Source organism: Aotus nancymaae, unplaced genomic scaffold (genome assembly GCF_030222135.1).
Source record: "Aotus nancymaae isolate 86718 unplaced genomic scaffold, 86718_ANA_hifiasm-v0.15.2.pri h1tg000033l, whole genome shotgun sequence".
Classification (NCBI taxonomy): Eukaryota; Metazoa; Chordata; class Mammalia; order Primates; family Aotidae; genus Aotus; species Aotus nancymaae.
The window spans coordinates 8,094,115-8,111,936 of NW_026988447.1; the positions used below are offsets into that span (position 1 = coordinate 8,094,115).

Here is a 17,822-nt window from a genome sequence, read left to right on the forward strand (position 1 = left end):
AGGAGTAGAGACAACAACACTTCCAGTGCCTTTCCAAAGGCAGCTGTACCCCCTCAGACAATTATTTGGCTTTATAGTAGCTGATTACTGAAATCATTTTGAATGTCAGAGTAGAGTCATGAGTTGTCAATCACACCTTGTGATAACAAGGGAAACTGGCCACTAATGTTTTAACATAAGAACAAGGACAAAGAAAAAGAATGAAAGGGCACAAAGGCATCAGTTAAAAAAATACACTATATATTCAAAACAGAGCAAAAGAAAGTGAAGAATTCTAGAAATAATATAAGGGGAATTTTGAGAAGAAAGTTTTAAAAATGGTCACACGTCATAATGACAGAATGACAAGGAATACATTCCGAGAAAGGCGTCATTGGGTGATTGTGTCTTTGTACAAACATCATGGAGTATACTTACACAAACCTAAACGATGCTGCCTACTACACACCTAGTTAGGCTCTATGTGATAGCCTATTGCTCCTAGGTGACAAACCTGTACAGCATGTCACTGTACTGAGTCCTATAGGCAAGTGTAATACAATGGTCAGTATTTGTATATGTAAACATACCTAAACACAGAAAAGCTACAGTAAAAATACTGTACTATAATCTTACAGGGCCACTGTTGTATATGTGGTCCTTCATTGACAAAAATGTCATTATGCAGCATATGACTATATTTTAAGAGTCATGCTGACCGAGCGTGGTGGCTCACACCTGTAATCCCAACACTTTGGGAGGTTGAGACGGGCAGATCACCTGAGGTCAGGAGTTCAAAGACCAGCCAACATGATGAAACCTTGTCTCTAATAAAAATACAAAAATTAGCCGGGCATGGTGGCACGTGCTTTACAGTCCCAGCTACTTGGGACACTGAGGTGGGACAATCACTTGAACCCAGGAGGCAGAGGTTGCAGTGAGCAGAGATTGTGCCACTGCACTCCAGCCTGGGCAACAGAGCGAGTCTTTGTCTAAAAAAAAAAAAAAGAGTCATGCTGTATTAGGTACAGATTTTAGACTTGTCAGCTTCCACAATAGCATACGCCAATTCCTTAACATCTCCTTCCCCTAACACTCTACTGGTTCTGTTTCTCTGCAGAACTCTGACTAATATACAATGCAAATAAAATCTGAAGAACCAGTGAATCAAACCTGTAAGAGGCTAGTTCACGAAGTCTCAGGTCCCCAAGACTCTTAAGTAGTTCATAAAGTCAAACTATGTTTTCATTATGACACTAAAATGTTACATGCTTTGTTTCATTATGCAAAAGCAAAAATGGATACAACCTGACTGATATCTTAGCATATATCAAAACACTGGCATCCCTACTATTGTGTAACCTCTGTATTACCAATATGGTCATTGTATTCTTTACCACCACTCACGGTGGCAAAAAAAGAAAATGTCAGTATTACTTTAAAGTGTCTTAGATAAAGCAGTAATAATTAACTGCATTAAATCTCCACCTATTAGTATAAGTCCTTTTAATATTCTGTATGATGAAGTGAGAAGTTTGCACAAAGCACTTTTGTTACAATGTACAATGGTTGTGTCAAGGAAAAGATGCGCAATTATTTAAGTTCTGAGTGAACTAGCCCCTTTTTTCACAGAAAAACATTTTTATTTGAAAGGACAAATAAAAAAAAACTATGGTTATTCAGACTTGGGTATCTGGCAGATATTTTCTAAAAATGAACAAAATGAGCTTGTCACTTGAAGAAAAACAGCTGATAGTACTTTGCTAATGATAAAATTTGAAGTTTTAACTAAAAGAATTTTGAAAAACATATCTAACAGACTAAGTTTGGCAGCTTTTTAATAATTAAAGCCCTTTCTTTATGAGACCTGCGGTGATATTAACAAATGTGATTTTTCGTTATATTGTATAATGGGCCAAAATTCAGAAAACTGGTTAACCCAGTGACCAATGCATGATGTTACAAAAGCATGCGTAAGTAAAAAGATCCTTTCAATGTGCAAGTAAGACCAATTGGTTTTAATAAAAGAGAATAAGGAAAGTTCACTAACATGGTTTTAAATTCTTCATTGCAACTAATCTTTCAGAAACCACTACTGGTTGAATTTTGGTGCAGCCTTTCAAAGAACATCCACAATTATTTTTGAAAGCTGTTAAAAAACTGTTCCCTTCTCCAACTATCTATGCATGTGAAGCCAGATTTTCTTCATATACTTTACATACTTCAACCAGAACAGCATATCACAACAGACTAAATACAGACATAAGAATCCAACTGTCTATTAGATCAATAGTAAACATACTTGCTAAAGTATAAAACACTATCATACTTCGTATAAATTTTTGTTTTATGAAACATTTTCCCCTTGAAAACTCTCATGTTAATATGTAATAGGTTTATTACTATTTTTAATCAATGGATACATATTTAAAACTTATTCTGTTTCAATATCTAATATGGTAAATAATAGAAACAAAAGCGCACTAGAGCCAAGGTAAAATTTTAGAAGTTTAAAGGAGTCCAGAGATGAAACTGAAAACTGCTGCAACTAGAAAACAATCGGCCTCTCTTAGCTGAAGTGAAAGAATGCACAGTTATCAACTGTCCTTAGATTTCCTGTTTACACTCACTTCAGCAGAACCCTCTGACTGACAACTTAATCCGCTTGCAGAATGCTAGCCATTCTTTCACTCTAACCAAAGTTAATACTAAAAGTTAGGCAAAGGTTTATACTAAAGAGTAGTTTTTAAACTGAGCTGTCAAGTGCTCCTCAATAATGCCTATTGTAAAGGACATCAAGAATATCAATGATGTTCAAGTATTCTCTACATCCCAGCTGATTAGGGATATGCTTATTTCATAAATTAACAAATGTCAAAATGATCCTTTTCTAAGAACTTTCCTGAGTGTTCCAAAAGTTCTGACAATTCAAACAGCTTTTAAAAGGTTCAGTTTAAAATTTTTTTATAAAGAAATATAATGCCGGGTGCCTGTAATCCCAGCACTTTGGGAGGCCAAGGTAGGCAGATCGCTTGCGCTCAGGAGTTTGAATCCAGCCTGGGCAACATGGCGACACCCTGTCTCTACAAAAAACACAAAAATGAGCTGAGCATGCTGGCTCATGCCTGTAGTCTCAGCTACTAGGGAGGCTCAGGTGGGAGGATTTCCTAAGCCTGGGAAGCGGAGGTTGCAGTGAGCCAAGATCACGCCACTGCACTCCAGCTTGGGTGACAGAGCAACAGATCCTGTCTCAAAATAACAAAACAAAACAAAAAAAAGAGAAATATAGAAGTGTGCCAATAATTGGTGAAAGGGAAATGTTATAACTTATCTTGAGGTTTTGACTTTATTTTCTAACACTCTCAAATGCCTTCTGCATTGTGTCAAAATCACAGATGAAAGATTACCATCGCTATTCTCATAGACATTTGAGTAAGAATCAAGACACCCTGAGTATTTTCTTTTTTATCCTCAAATATTTCCCTTTGTAATTACTATTTATTCCAAAGCAGCAATTCATATTACAGATTGGTCCACTCTGCTGCCATACCATTTCTCCCCTACGCCAGCTATTCCATATGTCATATTACATCCAACTACCACCTGTCTTCCACTTAATTATTATTATTATTATTTTTTTTTCCTTAAGTCATGGGGGTACAGGCGGTATTTGGTTACAAGAGTAAGTTCTTTAGTGGTGATTTGTGAGATCCTGGTGCACCCGTCAACCGAGCAGTATACACTGCACCATATATGTTGTCTTCTGTCTTCCACACAAAAGGAAGATTTAAGGTGTTAGGGGAGGATATCTGATCATTTACTGAGTCCATAAGAAATTGGTCTAATACAATTATGCAATAAGGTTTTTAAAATAGATTTTCAATTACTTTTTCCCAAAATATCTTTAAAGGTTATTTTTTAGCCTATGTGTAATTTTATTTTACTTTTTTGCCATATTTCCCAATATGAGTAATTTTAATTATCACAAAGGATGCTAGGTGGTACATCTGTGAAATGGATATGCTCAGTCAGGCCAAAGTTTACTACTAATATACTTAACACTACTGAGCTGTACCATAAAAACATTATGATGGTAACATTAATGTTATTTGGGTTTCTTTAACCAAAAAAGAAAAACAATTAACTTATTTTAAGTAGGTGAAAATTGTATGGCATGTGAATTCTATCTCAAAGAAGCTGTTATTGAAAAAAAGAAGTGGAGGTTTGTCCCTAATCAGTTTTTTAAAAAAGTTTACTATTAAAGTACTATAGATAATACTAACTAAATTTTTCAGAGAAAATAAGGGTGAAATTTTATATACATAAATATGTATAGCATTATTAGGTATTTTAATTATCTTAATATAAATAATTAAAAAATTTTCTTTCACAAGTGATTTAAAACCTAACATCTATACATTCCATAAAATGCTAGAGTTTTGTCCAGAAGTCAACTATATCTTCCAGCTAACAGAGAGGCACTTTAGGTTAATAATGTTTTAAAACTGCATTCGAAACCAAAAGAGGGTATTTCCAACCACCTGATATTTCAAACAGTGAAACAGACAACTTACAACAGATAACTGTAAAAAGATCAATTCAGCACTGGCAGAAAATAGGTCTGAATATCAAAGTAGATTTTTCCAAGGAGACATTTTTACAATCAGCCTGTAGCTCTGCAAAATCTCATGACCAAAAAAAAAAAAAAAAAAAAAAATCACGTGACAAGAAATCAAACAGTCAAAGATGAAAAGCATCTTCGCTGTTGCAATTAAAAGCTAAATTTTAGCCAAGTATATTTAAAACATGTACAAGCACAGAGAGCCACTAGTATTCACAAGCAGAGGCAAGACAAAGTGGCAGTGATCTTTTTGACAAATAAATCGCTTGAAACATTGCATGACTTGCTACACAACACCCTTATTACTTTCAATTTCCAAGTGCAACCAAAAGATGGGTCCAATTATGACATCAATACAAGCTTTCTTTCAAAATGGAATGAAAGAACAGTAAATCCCAGTGGACACCGGAGTTCTGTAGCAGAGATGATGTAATATATAAAAATAGACATCCTTCAACAGAAGCTGATACTTGGGTAAACAGCACACTGCATACCATTCTCAACTGCCTTGCATGAATTTACAATGTATGCTGTTAATAGCATGAGAAATCATTTTATTTTTTAAATTATTTCCTGATTTCATTTCAATTTCTGTACATACTCTATAGTGCAATTTCCCAATCCATATAAATTAAGTCAACATAAATACCCGATTATAACTGCAAGAAAGAGAATTAGTTCCACCAAAGCAACTAGGTTGAGACCACTGTAGCAGCTTTAATATGCTGCATTTTGCCAGAAATCGCAGCACACACAGCACAGTACTGTTACATCCACCTATTGTTCAGAGACTTTTCCACAGGGAGCTTTCTGCAGGATGTTAAAATGCAACATGATCTAGGGTAAAGAGGAACTAGTAAATCTGCCGATAATGGCCGTGAGAAGCAAAGGATACTTTTGACACCACTCTCCAAAGACACTTCTGATGAAATATAAAGCATCAGGCATCCAAACAATAAATTTTAGTAAAATCTGTGTGTGGGGGGGTTATCACTCTCTAACACTCTCTCCACATCCTCTCTTTTCCATTCTTTATTACTTAATTCAGTTTTTATATTTCTATTTAGCTTTGCTGGATTAAAGAATAATCTGCTTCAAACTAGTCTACCTCAAACTCTCACTGAAGTATTTGTATTCATATACAGTATAGTCATTAAACACTATTGAAATAGAAAGTACTGCCCATAAAGCAAATCATCAGCAATTAATGATTTAGAGCTAAAGTTTTATTTTGAAATGTAAATTATTTCTACTTTCTTCCCCTGAATACCACTTAAACCCCTCACCTTTCATTCTTACTCCAGTTGCCACTACTTCCATTTCCATTATTGTGGTCCTCATCTTGGGGAGATGGTTACCATCCCTATCCCCAAAATCTATCGCATCTTGGAGCCAGATTAGTTTATTTAAATGTAAATCTCAGTACGCCATACCTCTGTTGCAGTCTCTTTGGTGTTCCTTACAGTCATGAAAAAGTTCAGCTTTCAACATGGCTTTCAAAAACCCTATGACCACTTAAACTCTAAGTCTTTGAACAAATAAGATTCTTTCTGTACAAAATATTTTCATTTGAGCCAAGACATTAGGGTGGTTCAGGAGACCATCCCTGACTCCTCTAGGGGCCCTGGGTGTGTACTATTTATTTAACTGTATTCCCTGTGAGACTATAAAGGCAAAGGGGGCAGATTCTGTCTGTGTTGCAGACTTTTATATCTCTAGAGTCTGGGACAGACCTGAAACACAGTGGGCACTCAATAAATATTTGTTAAATGACCAAAAATACATAAATAAAAATACTGAGCTTTCCTCTCTATGATACAACAATTAAAATACACAAATTTCCTGAAACTCCATCCTATTATAATTCACAAAGAAACACTGATAATAATATTGAAGACAAGGCTTCAGGTCCAATTAAGCAAACAAATGCTTCATAAATTTAAATTTTAAAAGGAAAAAAAATGTTAAGATAACTGAGAAATTTCCCCCGTATTTGAATAATATCATATCTATATATATAAACCGATTTGTAAATATCATATTAATTATAGCCAGGTGTGATAGCGTATGAACTGAAGGTAAAATCTGAAGTCCTTAAACATTCTAGGAAATTTACTAGCTATATAAGTCATTACATACTGCTCAAAACATATCTCTTATTTTAAGTAGCAAATACTGAGTCAAATCTAAGGAAACCTCAGTAAAAAACTGAATAAATAATAAATGACAAAGCAAAGACATGACATGAGTAAAAATACTGCCTACTTCTAATTTAAGAACATTAACTTGAGTCAAAAAGCCTAAATGTCAAATAAATGTGCACAACAGAAACTAAATGCTGTAATGTTTTCATTTGTTTCAATAACTAAATTATTTTTGAAACTAACCAAAACTACCATGAAGTCTTTAACTGAAGGAGAAACCAACTTAAATCTATCTCGAGAAAAATATTGACCTCAGAGATATATAAGATATATCCTAGGAATGGTTATATCTTACATACCCATTGTAAGAAACAGAATTTGTCTTGTACTATACAGAATAATAGCCTTATTTTAATATTGGGACTGATTTTCATAAGCCTCATATATGAATCAATCTTACTACACTGCTGCCACATTTTTAAAATATTGTATTATCACTGACTACAATAAAAATTATTTCCATAAAGTTTAATATTATATGGCATTAAACTTAGATTATATTAATTTTATGTAATATTTTCTATTACTTTTGCACATTCTCTCCCAAGAACATTAACTTCATCTACTGGAAAATTCAATGTATCTTTATGAAACAGTACTCTAGACTGTATATTCACGCCGTAGAAAAGGACTACTAATAAAATGTGTGGGAGATATTCTTTTACATGACCAATGAGTTTTTATTACTTTAAAAATTTTGCATTGACTGAAACTTTATAAATATGTTTTATTAACACTGTTCAAATTCTCCTGATTCAGATTTGGATAAAGTGGAGTCATATTTTTCAGTAAGGAGGAGTGGGGGTGTGGGGTCAATGAGAACTTTAAAGTGTGGAGAGCATTTTTCACATTGCCACCAGGCTAGGAAGGATGGAAATTATGAAATGTCAGTAGGGACACATAACCTCTACAGTTTGGCCAAGTTTTCTTCACTCTTTAGTCTAATATCTCTCTGTATAGTTTTTCTCTTTCCAAACTAGGAAAATTGAAGAGCTGGGTTTTTTCCTCATTAAAAACAGAGGAGGAATAGATGACGAAAGAGGAATGCACCAGCTTCCCACGTCACTCCAATAAGGTAAAAGTTAAAATGGTCCTTCCTCTCCTCTCCATTTTTATTATGAAATTCAGATTTTCCTACCCACACAAACTTCTAGAATAAATTACTGATCAATACAGAGAAGGCTTGAAACTATGGGTAAAACAGACATAGCTTTTCTTCTCCTGCCCTATTCTGAACCTGAAGATAAGGTAAACTATTACCACTCAAAGTTCCAAGATAGTCTCTTTAGTGACGGACCCCAAATCTTCCAGCCTCTGCCAGGAACCTTATTACCTATCTCTATAATCTACTCACTCTAAGACTGAAAATTCATGCTAAATATTATTTTTTAGCCATTTTAAATACAGCCTCAATCTCAACTCATCAAAATGTAAGAAAATGCTAAGCCATCTCTAATCTTCCTTTCTCACTGTATTTTAAAATGCTATTCTTTCTGCAAACCTCACACACTTGCCTTGAAAAATGTCCCAAAAACACACTACATGGACGGTTTCTGGAGAAAATCATTATAATCCATTTTAAACTATTGCAACACATCTAATTTTAAGAAGTGTACATAAGGTATAGATCATAACTCAGTGCACATTTTAAATTAATTCCTGTTCTAAGTAGGAATTAGACTGGTAATTTATGCCAAAAAAGAGGAAGATCAATTACATACTGATTTATCTTTTAAAGTATTATGTTATATATATTTTAAGTATACTCTTTCCAGAGAAAAGCTCAAAACACTGATGTACAAAAAACTGTGTACAATTTTTAAATTTTATTTAACTTACATAAAATTTTTTAATTATATAAAAATGTTTTAGATTTACCACATCATTTAAAAATTAGTAGTGCTTTCAAAAACCAATATAGCAATCATGCCACCTGTGGCATTCTTACATGTATTCTCTAGAGTATGTACAGAACATAAAGGAATTGCCTCATTTTAATTTGAAAAATTATACATAAAATTCATACTTTTAGGCAAAGTTACTCTAATAGCCAAAGATATACTGATGATAGATATTCCCTAATGTGAATAAATTATTCATTATATTTTCTCTATACAGTAATAAAACACAACCACAAAATGCTACTAGTTACTTAACCAACTAGTTTTTAGAGATAAATCAGTTTTTCTTCCTTGACTCAAAATTCCCTGGTAATAAACCCAAATGTAATCTAGATCTTCAAGAAATCACACTGAAAATCATAGATTTCAGTACTTAGTACAGTACTTTAGTCATGTACTTTAGTACTTAGTGAATTACTTAGTCATGCACTGGCATGAAAGAAGTGAGCAAGGAGATTAATACAGACCTCAATTAAAACGTAGAATGAAATAAAAGCATGAAATCATGTTAAAAATAAAGTGCAAATAAGAAAATACAAGAGATTTTAAACTTTGTTTTCTTTTTGACTAAGCTTTTAAAAAAAAAATCTGACTGAAATTTTGCCAGTGGCCTCCCAAAATGTTCTCCATATTGGGATTCCTGAACTTTAAAGTTTTCATCTATAACATTTAAAATGTAAGTTTCTAATGAATTTCCCATAAGCTTTCACACAAAAAGGAAAAAAAATCCTTTATGTCTGCCTGCCTTTCTCTTTTCATTTTTTTATTTGCAAAGCAGGTTAGCTGTTCCATTCATTTTTTAAGTGCTCCATTCATATTTAAAAATAAGTAGCTTGCACTTGAATACTTTCTTCAACATGGACAATCCATCCCCAGGTCTATCCAAATAAGCAGCCTATTCTACCACCCAAACCACTGACAGTTTCAAAGTAAATTAGGGCAAAATACAAAAGGACATGGACAAGCAAAACGTATCAATATTATAAATTCATTAGTAACAGTGCAAATTCACACATAAACTTAGGGTTAGTGTCAGGAGACCACACACAAATTACAATACCTGAGATTTAGTGCATTCCTTTGAGCCAAAATGAAATGAGTGCCATAAAGGAGGAAAGGAAAAGATGAACATTATCAGACATGCTATATTACATTTGCCAAAATGAAGATAATGTTAAATTAGGTTAAGAATGATCATATAGAATCGGCTATATGTATAATGCTTTCCATGTTCTTTAGCCATGCACTTTAAATGCACTTGCAATCACTTTAAATCACCTGTGAAGTTGATCATGCAATTCTTCTAAATACACTTTTCACCCTCAGTCCTTCCCTAGTAGCCAATTTCTTTCAAAGAGAACTATTTCTGTTAAGAATAAATGAGTATGACGTAGGGCTAATAAAGAATAATAATTTCTATATAATTCTTTTTACTATGTGGTATCATATATACAAAACAAAATTTTTCGATCTTCCTATATCAAAATTATGTATTAATTTAATAAGTAAATATAATTACAATGTCATTTACACCTCAAAAAGGATGCAACCCTTATGATCATGTTGTTGCCAATCTTAACTCACTTAGTAAAATTAATACCACATGTCACATATTAGTAAACCAGTATATGATCCATTAGTAATCAAGCCAAATTTTTCATTCTAGTATTGAATTTTCCCTAAAAGTATCTGTTGGCTAGGTAAGACATTCTTAAAAATCAACTAAAAAAAGTCTTGTAACAATAGAAGAAATACATTTTTAAAAACAAATAATGAAAGGGGAGTCTAAGGAAACTGAATGAAGCTTTCCATAAAGGGGGAAACACTGGGGGCGTGGGGGGAGAAACACAGTTATTAAATGGCCCACCCAACTAAACTGTGACAAATATGACTATAAAAACAAACAAACCAACTTTAATACTACATTTAAATAATCCATACTCCCACTGATTATTTTAGTTAGAAAACTAATCTGGAAAAACAATTCCAAAGCAGAAAAAAATTAATATTAATGTTAGGTTAAAATATTATCTGTGTTGTACTATTAACATGTGTAACTATTTTTAATACATATTTCCTTCTTTCATAATGCTGTATCAACCCTAAAAATATTACCTTCTTTTATGGACAATGGTAACAAAAAAACCTTTCATGGTTTTTTAATACTAAGTCTCTCCAACAGACAAACAAAGATGTCTTTGTGAGGTGCAAAAAGCAATCCTTTCCAAATGAGTTCAATGAAATGATTCAACTATGAAATTCATGTTAAACTAAAATACTTCATGGGTAGCAAGAGGAGGAGGCAGGTTGCTAGTAGTCAAAACCACATTAAGTATTCAAATATAAAGAGCTCTCTGAGAAATAGAATATATGAAGTGTGGGTATAAGATAGGTCATTTAAACATAATAAAAATTGAGTAAATAATTTTAAGTCTATATACATTTCCCCATGCATTTTGTATTTATACTTATTTGCAGAAAGAAAGAAAAAGGTAAGGAAAGTAACTGGGGAAAGTAAAATATTTGTTAATTATCTATTTTTATTTTAAAATTAATTTTACATAAAATAACCACTCACTTAATAGCATATGCATAAATGATTTTTCACATTATTACGGCATACTCAGGAATTAAGCTACTTTGTTCTTGAAAAAACAAAGGAATAAGAAAAATAAGGCTTTAAAATGACTTTATTGAGATCTTGAACAAAGCGCTCATTATCTGTGTCTTGGTTTTCTCAAACATAAAAAGCAGTTTATTTTTCAACGTTTATGACATAAATGACAATCAACTGGGTTATGTCTGCCTGCCTTTAAGAGAATCTTGGAACCTATTAGAAATATTTCAGGGCATCTTCACATTGAGATTTTAAAAAGCATTATTTCAAATTATCTTACTTCGCTGCATTAAAAAATAAATCTCAGATATTCTCAAAAAGGTATAAAAAACTATAAAAGGTAATTTTTACATATCTATTTTTAAAATAGAAAACAAGTATGATAGCAGGTATTTGGGTTGAGAGTGAAGAGTGGAGTGCACAGGAGGTGGCTACAATGTTAGATTAAGGTAAAACTACTTAAAATATTCCAATGACAATTATACGAAAGCTGATCTTCAGAAAACAATTTAAGAAATAAAGGAGTTAGCAAAGTCTGTTGACATCTTATTTCAATGTCTTAAAAACTAATCATATCATGTTTGTTTCCAGCAAAATCTATTTAGTATATACTTAATGTATAAATATCATGGAAAAAAGATTTGTCAAAAATTGAAAATTTAAATTCTTTTCACAAAACCTCAACAGACAACTAGAAATAAATAAAAATATTATACTTGTATAACTTACCGTGTGATAGCCTCTAGGCAAAGGAGGTTTGCCCATGGGATAAGGATCCACAGTGTCAATAATTGTTTGTCTTTCACCTTTCTGGTTGATTTTTCTAAATCTCCTTCGAGACTGTCTATGGGAAGCTTGACGCTGAAAATATTCTTCATTTTCATCCATATAGTCCACCTGAAATAAAATCCCCCAAAATTTCATTTCTCCAAACACAACATTCCATATTAATACTAGATATAGAAAGAAACTTACAGATAACCCATATTCAATCATCTTGCAAAGACATCTGTGGACAAACTAAAACTTCAAGTGTCTTTGAACTTCTCTGGAACTAATTGGTTTTGAGTAACATTTCTTTTATGAGAAGGCATTTTCAGTTCCACTTAGGACAATATGGGTAACTCTTGAATTTCCTGTAGTTTCAAAGGGAAGGATATTTTCAGCAGTCTTTGTACTGATTTATTAGTGAAAGACCTCACAAGATACATTACCACACATTGTGAAGGCAACTGCCACACTGTCTTAAGCAAAGTGAGAAAAAAAAAAAAAAAAAAAAAAAAAACCCTGATGGAAATCTGTAAAACCTCCAAATCCTGAATGACTCAAACAGGACTGCTAACAGAATGGCTTTGGTAGGTTATGCAAGGGTTTCTCTTTCTACTTTCGTCCCGTAGCTTCAGTTTCTTTTTTTATTAATAGTGTTGTTTAAAGTAATTCCTCATTTAAAAAAATTTTAGGCCATCACTTTGGGAGGCCAAGGCAGGCAGATCATGAGGTCAGGAGCTTGAGATCAGCCTGGCCAACATGGTGAAACCCCGTCTCTACTAAAGATACAAAAAATTAGCTGGGTGTGATGGAAAATGCCTGTAATCCCACCTACTCGAGAGGCTGAAGCAGGAGAATTGCTTGAACCCGGGAGGCAGAGGTTGCAGTGAGCTGAGATTGTGCTATTGCACTGGGTATCAGGCCAAGACTGGGTGTCAGGCCAAGACTCCATCTCAAAAAACAAAATTTTTTTTTTTTAGAAATGCTGATAACACAGAACAAAAGTTACATTAGGTTATTCCTCACGCAACTGCTTGTAATGGAGGCATGTTTAGGTTACAAGACTGTTCTCATGCCAGCAAACCTAGTAGTTTGTGTATAATCAGTAAGCACAAAACACCCAATTTTAAAGAGTAAAAATCCTTCAGAGAAATCTAAAAATAGCATCAATAGAGGATAAAATCTCAAGGAAGTATCTAGACTATCTACTGTTACAAAGTGCTATGTATCTGCCTACATTCTTCCCAACCCTAAATCCTTACTCATAACTATGCTACTTTCTCACTTGAGTACATTTTGTAAAATTTTACCAATTATTTTAGTGACTTCTACAAAAAGTTTGGTAGCTTTGATGAGGAAGTTCTCATTTCTGACAGAATTCCTCTCCTACATCATAGGGAAAATCCCAATATCTTCTCTGAAAAGAGACCTAGAATTGTTTACAAATACTTTACTAAATGTGAATAAAAGTTTCCATCACCATCTTTATTTGGTCATCATTTACTTTACAAGATCTTCCTTCCCAACTACAATGCTGGATGGGGACAGTAGACTATCAACTGAATGTCTAAGCTGGGAAACTCTCCTTTTACCTCAACTTATTTTTGTTACTAATTTTTTATAGGGTACATATTATCCTATGTTAATATCATTCTTATACAGTAAGAAAAAAATATGATAGGTTTGGTTTTTAGCTTCAAGGAAAATAGTTATGTTGCTAGTATCTATTTTAATAATATGTTCTATATATAATCTCTTAACAAATGTTTTAAGTCACAAAATTCCATTAAAAAAGAGAAAAGATGTCAACAGTGTTTAGAGTAATAGTCCCCGAAATTTCCTTTTAATTACTTGAAATAATTCAAATGATGTTCTTGTATTTTTAAAAATAAAGTGTTGTTTAAAAAGTAATTTCTCATTTAAAAAATCTTAGAAACTTTGACAAATAAATTAACAGTGAACACAAGTTCCATTTGGTTAGTCCTCACAATTATTCACAATGGAGGCATGTTTAGATTCCAAAATTGTTCTCACACCAGCAAACCTAGTAATTCATTTAAAGTAACTCACTCATTCCAATCAACACTTGGAGAGCTAAAATCCTGCAATCAAGAGATTCTCCCCAAATTTCAATTAAATGGCATTACTATAGAGTGAATTACAAAGTACAAAAAACAAAGACTTAGCTACTTGTACCTTTTAAAATTGTTTTGTATTTAATTGAATCCTGTAAATAATAAATTATGATTATGAACTCAAATTCATAATAAAAAGTTGTGAAATATACTTAATGTTATGGAAAATATGCAATATCTTCTATTCAACAAATACAGTATTCAAGCAGTCTGTAAAAATGCCTTTATTTCATACAATTTATTAGGGGAAAAATAGTCCTCATAGAAATATTCTTACCACAATCATTTCAGAAGGCTCTAAAACAATGCATTCACAGCCACGCCTAAAACTTCCTGCAGAACGCTTGCCAAAACTAGAAAGAAAATAAAAATAAAAAAAATTCAATGAGGACAATCTCAGGTGAATTGTGAACATAAGCCAAACTTCCAGATAAATAAAAATTAAAAACAATTAGAAAAAGTACACATTGGAGAAAGGGAACTATCTTTAATAATTTACGCAGAATGACAAGAAAGCATTCAAATTCTTAAGTTTCAGTCATAAATTCTTCTGGAAAATTCTAACATAATATTTTCAAATTAATAATGTAAGTAAAGGAGAATTATTTAACATGAATGAGTTTTCTGTTAGCTTATTTTAAATCATCCTCAGGTAAACTTTGACAATATTCCAGTAGAGACAAGAAATGTCTTAGTGGCAAACTACAGAAATATCCCAAAAAAGTATAAAATGCATGTACATGTAATTCTCTTTATAACTTAACTTGCTTAGGTTAAACATTTTTTTCACCTAAAAAGTGCATTTATTTTCCTGAATTTTCAAATCAATTTAATCTAAATGTTTTCAGAAAAAGATAATCAACTTAAGACTTTATTTTTATGGTAAAGTGATTTCAGTTGATAGATGACTAAAAAGCTCATTCCTCCCGAGGACTCTGCATGAGTGAACAGAGACATAGCACCTTTGCCTTGTCTGTGGTGAATTCTCACATTAACATTGGAGAAGAATTATTATTTCTGACATAGGGATATGCAAACTAGAATCAAGAACAGAGAATTTGGGTGAAGCTCTCTCAGTTAACCTAACACTTCACTCACTCATTCACTTCTCCAAAAATCTTTCCCTCCAGTTAACATTACTTTTTTTTTTTTTTTTTTTTTTTTTTTAAAGGCACAGGGTCTCACTCTGCCACCCAAGCCAGAGTACAGTGACACAATCACAGCTCACGGTAGCCTTGAACTCCTGGACTCAAGTAATCCTCCTGCCTCAGACTCCCAAGTACCTGGGACTACAGGTGCATACCACTGTATCTGGCTACTTCTTTTTTTCTTTTCTTTTCTTTTCTTTTTAATTTTTGTAGAGACGAAGTCCCGCTATGTTGCCCAGGTTGGTCTTGAACTTAGGGCCACAATCAGTCTTTCCTCCTCAGCCTCCCAAAGTTCTGGGATTATAGGTGTGAACCACCACTGGCCTAATATTAAAATTTTTGGTAATCATATTTAGTAAACTTTAAGAAAAAAAGTTTTAAAATTCTACCAAAAAAATATTTTGCTGAACAAGTTTTTCCAAGTTAATTAGGCACTGTGAGGGACTCCTATGGAAATTTTTGTTCTGTTTATAATCCTCTTTATATCATAGTAATACACAATGATTCATGTATTAGGAGCCTAGTCATGTAAGAGAAAGAAAACAGAAAAGCCAACATTCTCATTCTATCATCTGCAATCTCTAGCAAACTATCTTGACCACATCATATGACAAATTTTGTTTGTTTATAGATTATCAGGTTAGACTAGACCATCACTTAAGTCCTTTTACTTAATAATAATTATCTGATTGCTAAAGATAATTAAGTCCTTTTCCAAATCATTTCTGGCCAGGCACAATGGCTCATGCTTGCAATCCCAGCATTTTGGGAGCCTGAGGAGGACTGATCTCTTGAGCCTAAGAGTTCGAAACCAGCTTGGGCAACAATGGTGAAACCCTGTCTCTACTAAAAATACAAAAATTAGCCAGGCATGGTGGCACAAGTCTGTAGTACCAGCTAGTCAGGAAGCTGAGATGGGAGGAGCACTTAAGCATGGGAAGCAGAGGTTGCAGTGAGCTCAGAACGTGCCACTGCACTTTAGCCTGGACAACAGAGTAAAACCCTGTCTCGAAAAAAAGAAAAAAAAAGTTTCTATGAAAATCAAAACTAGCATCATGTTTAACATATTTGAAAAACTTTTTAAAATATTCATATATATATATATAAACACACACGCATATGCCCACATGAACATACACATTAGAGTACTTTTTATAAATGAAAACATTTGCCAGAACCAACATAATATATCTATTGTCATGTTACTTCTCATGGAATTAAAATGACCTGAATTTTTAAACATTTCTTTCAGCTTACAATTAAATACAACTGAAATTCCATAACACTTCAATATACACAAAAATTTCAGTTTCTGAATCTACCTATTTGCCATTTAATTTTTTAAAATGAAGCTTATAATTAAACACTACAAATTAATAATCTCAATGTGTTAGTAAAATATGTGGCAGGTTACAGACTTATATAAGTTTATAAATATAGGGATCTAATATTTATCCTTTTAAAAATGTAATAGAGTAAAAAACCATAAATGTTTGTAATGCATGCACTGTTCATATACTTGATTTAAAAAAAGTTAGAATTGTTTACAAATTTTAGCAACAAAAGGTGTTAATGTTCACATAAATAAACTATATGACTGTTACTTATTTTGTATCCAAATCTAGTACCATCTTCCCCACTCCAGAACTTAGGATGTAAATCCTCTTACTAATTAGTCATTTGTTCAACAGAACTTTACGGCTAGGAAGTCACACTTCTACTTGTACTAGCACACTATTACTTTGGGGATGAAAAGTCTACATTTCCTAAAATGTGCTATACAAAAATATATCCATGAGAGTTTTTCAGAAAATCAGTTGCACTAGAGCCTGATGAAACTCTTTCAACTACAAAAAGACTCAAGTTCTACAAACCATCATGAAGATGTGAACCAGAGAAACTGCAGACTCCTCATCAGATAAATTTACTGATTGAGGTGAATGGAAAAAGCGATGCACACAGAACACATGTGAGCAAGGGAGAATATATTACTTCATTTATTCAACAATCAATTTTTTTCCAACACAGCCAGGAATGCAGAAAGGAAGAGCAGCCCCAAAGGAGCCAAAGAGTAAGTCATGAGCGTGCACGCACACTAGGCCTGATCAGTGACAAAGCCTCTGAGCTCTCTCACAGAGATGATGTGCTTAGCTCACAAACCAGAAGCTATAAGGTTGGAAGAAACAGACAAAGCAATAGAAAAAAAAAGAAAAAATGTTAGCTAGAAAGTCCACAAGTTACATTTGCTTTTGCTCTCTGATTCTCTGAAACAATAAATACATAAACAAAAGTAAGTAAATGTAATTACTTACATTTTCAAAAATCTTTGGCCAAGTTCTATACAAATACTGTGAAAAAAATTCAGCTCTAGAAAGTAAGTACAGAGACTTAAAAATGACAACTAGATGAAGATGCACAGAACATAAAGTATCTCATAGACGGTATCAAG

The 17,822-nt window shown here is 33.0% G+C and overlaps 1 protein-coding gene across 12 annotated transcripts in view; it reads right to left on the bottom strand.

Moving 5' to 3' along the window:
• Nucleotides 1-17,822, bottom strand: part of RAPGEF2 (Rap guanine nucleotide exchange factor 2) — a 262,303-nt gene that overhangs the window by 107,299 nt on the left and 137,182 nt on the right. For 9 of the 12 annotated variants that reach the window (XM_064383780.1, XM_064383779.1, XM_064383778.1 and 6 more), the window contains 3 exons: nucleotides 14,503-14,578; nucleotides 12,052-12,219; nucleotides 9,766-9,783 (listed from right to left, as the gene is read on the bottom strand). In XM_064383780.1, coding sequence (XP_064239850.1) covers nucleotides 9,766-9,783; nucleotides 12,052-12,219; nucleotides 14,503-14,578 — 262 coding nt within the window. Of the gene's footprint in view, nucleotides 1-9,765; nucleotides 9,784-12,051; nucleotides 12,220-12,297; nucleotides 12,375-14,502; nucleotides 14,579-17,822 lie in introns of those variants that run through there. The other 3 variants (XM_064383781.1, XM_064383777.1, XM_012457033.3) reach the window with 2 other exon arrangements.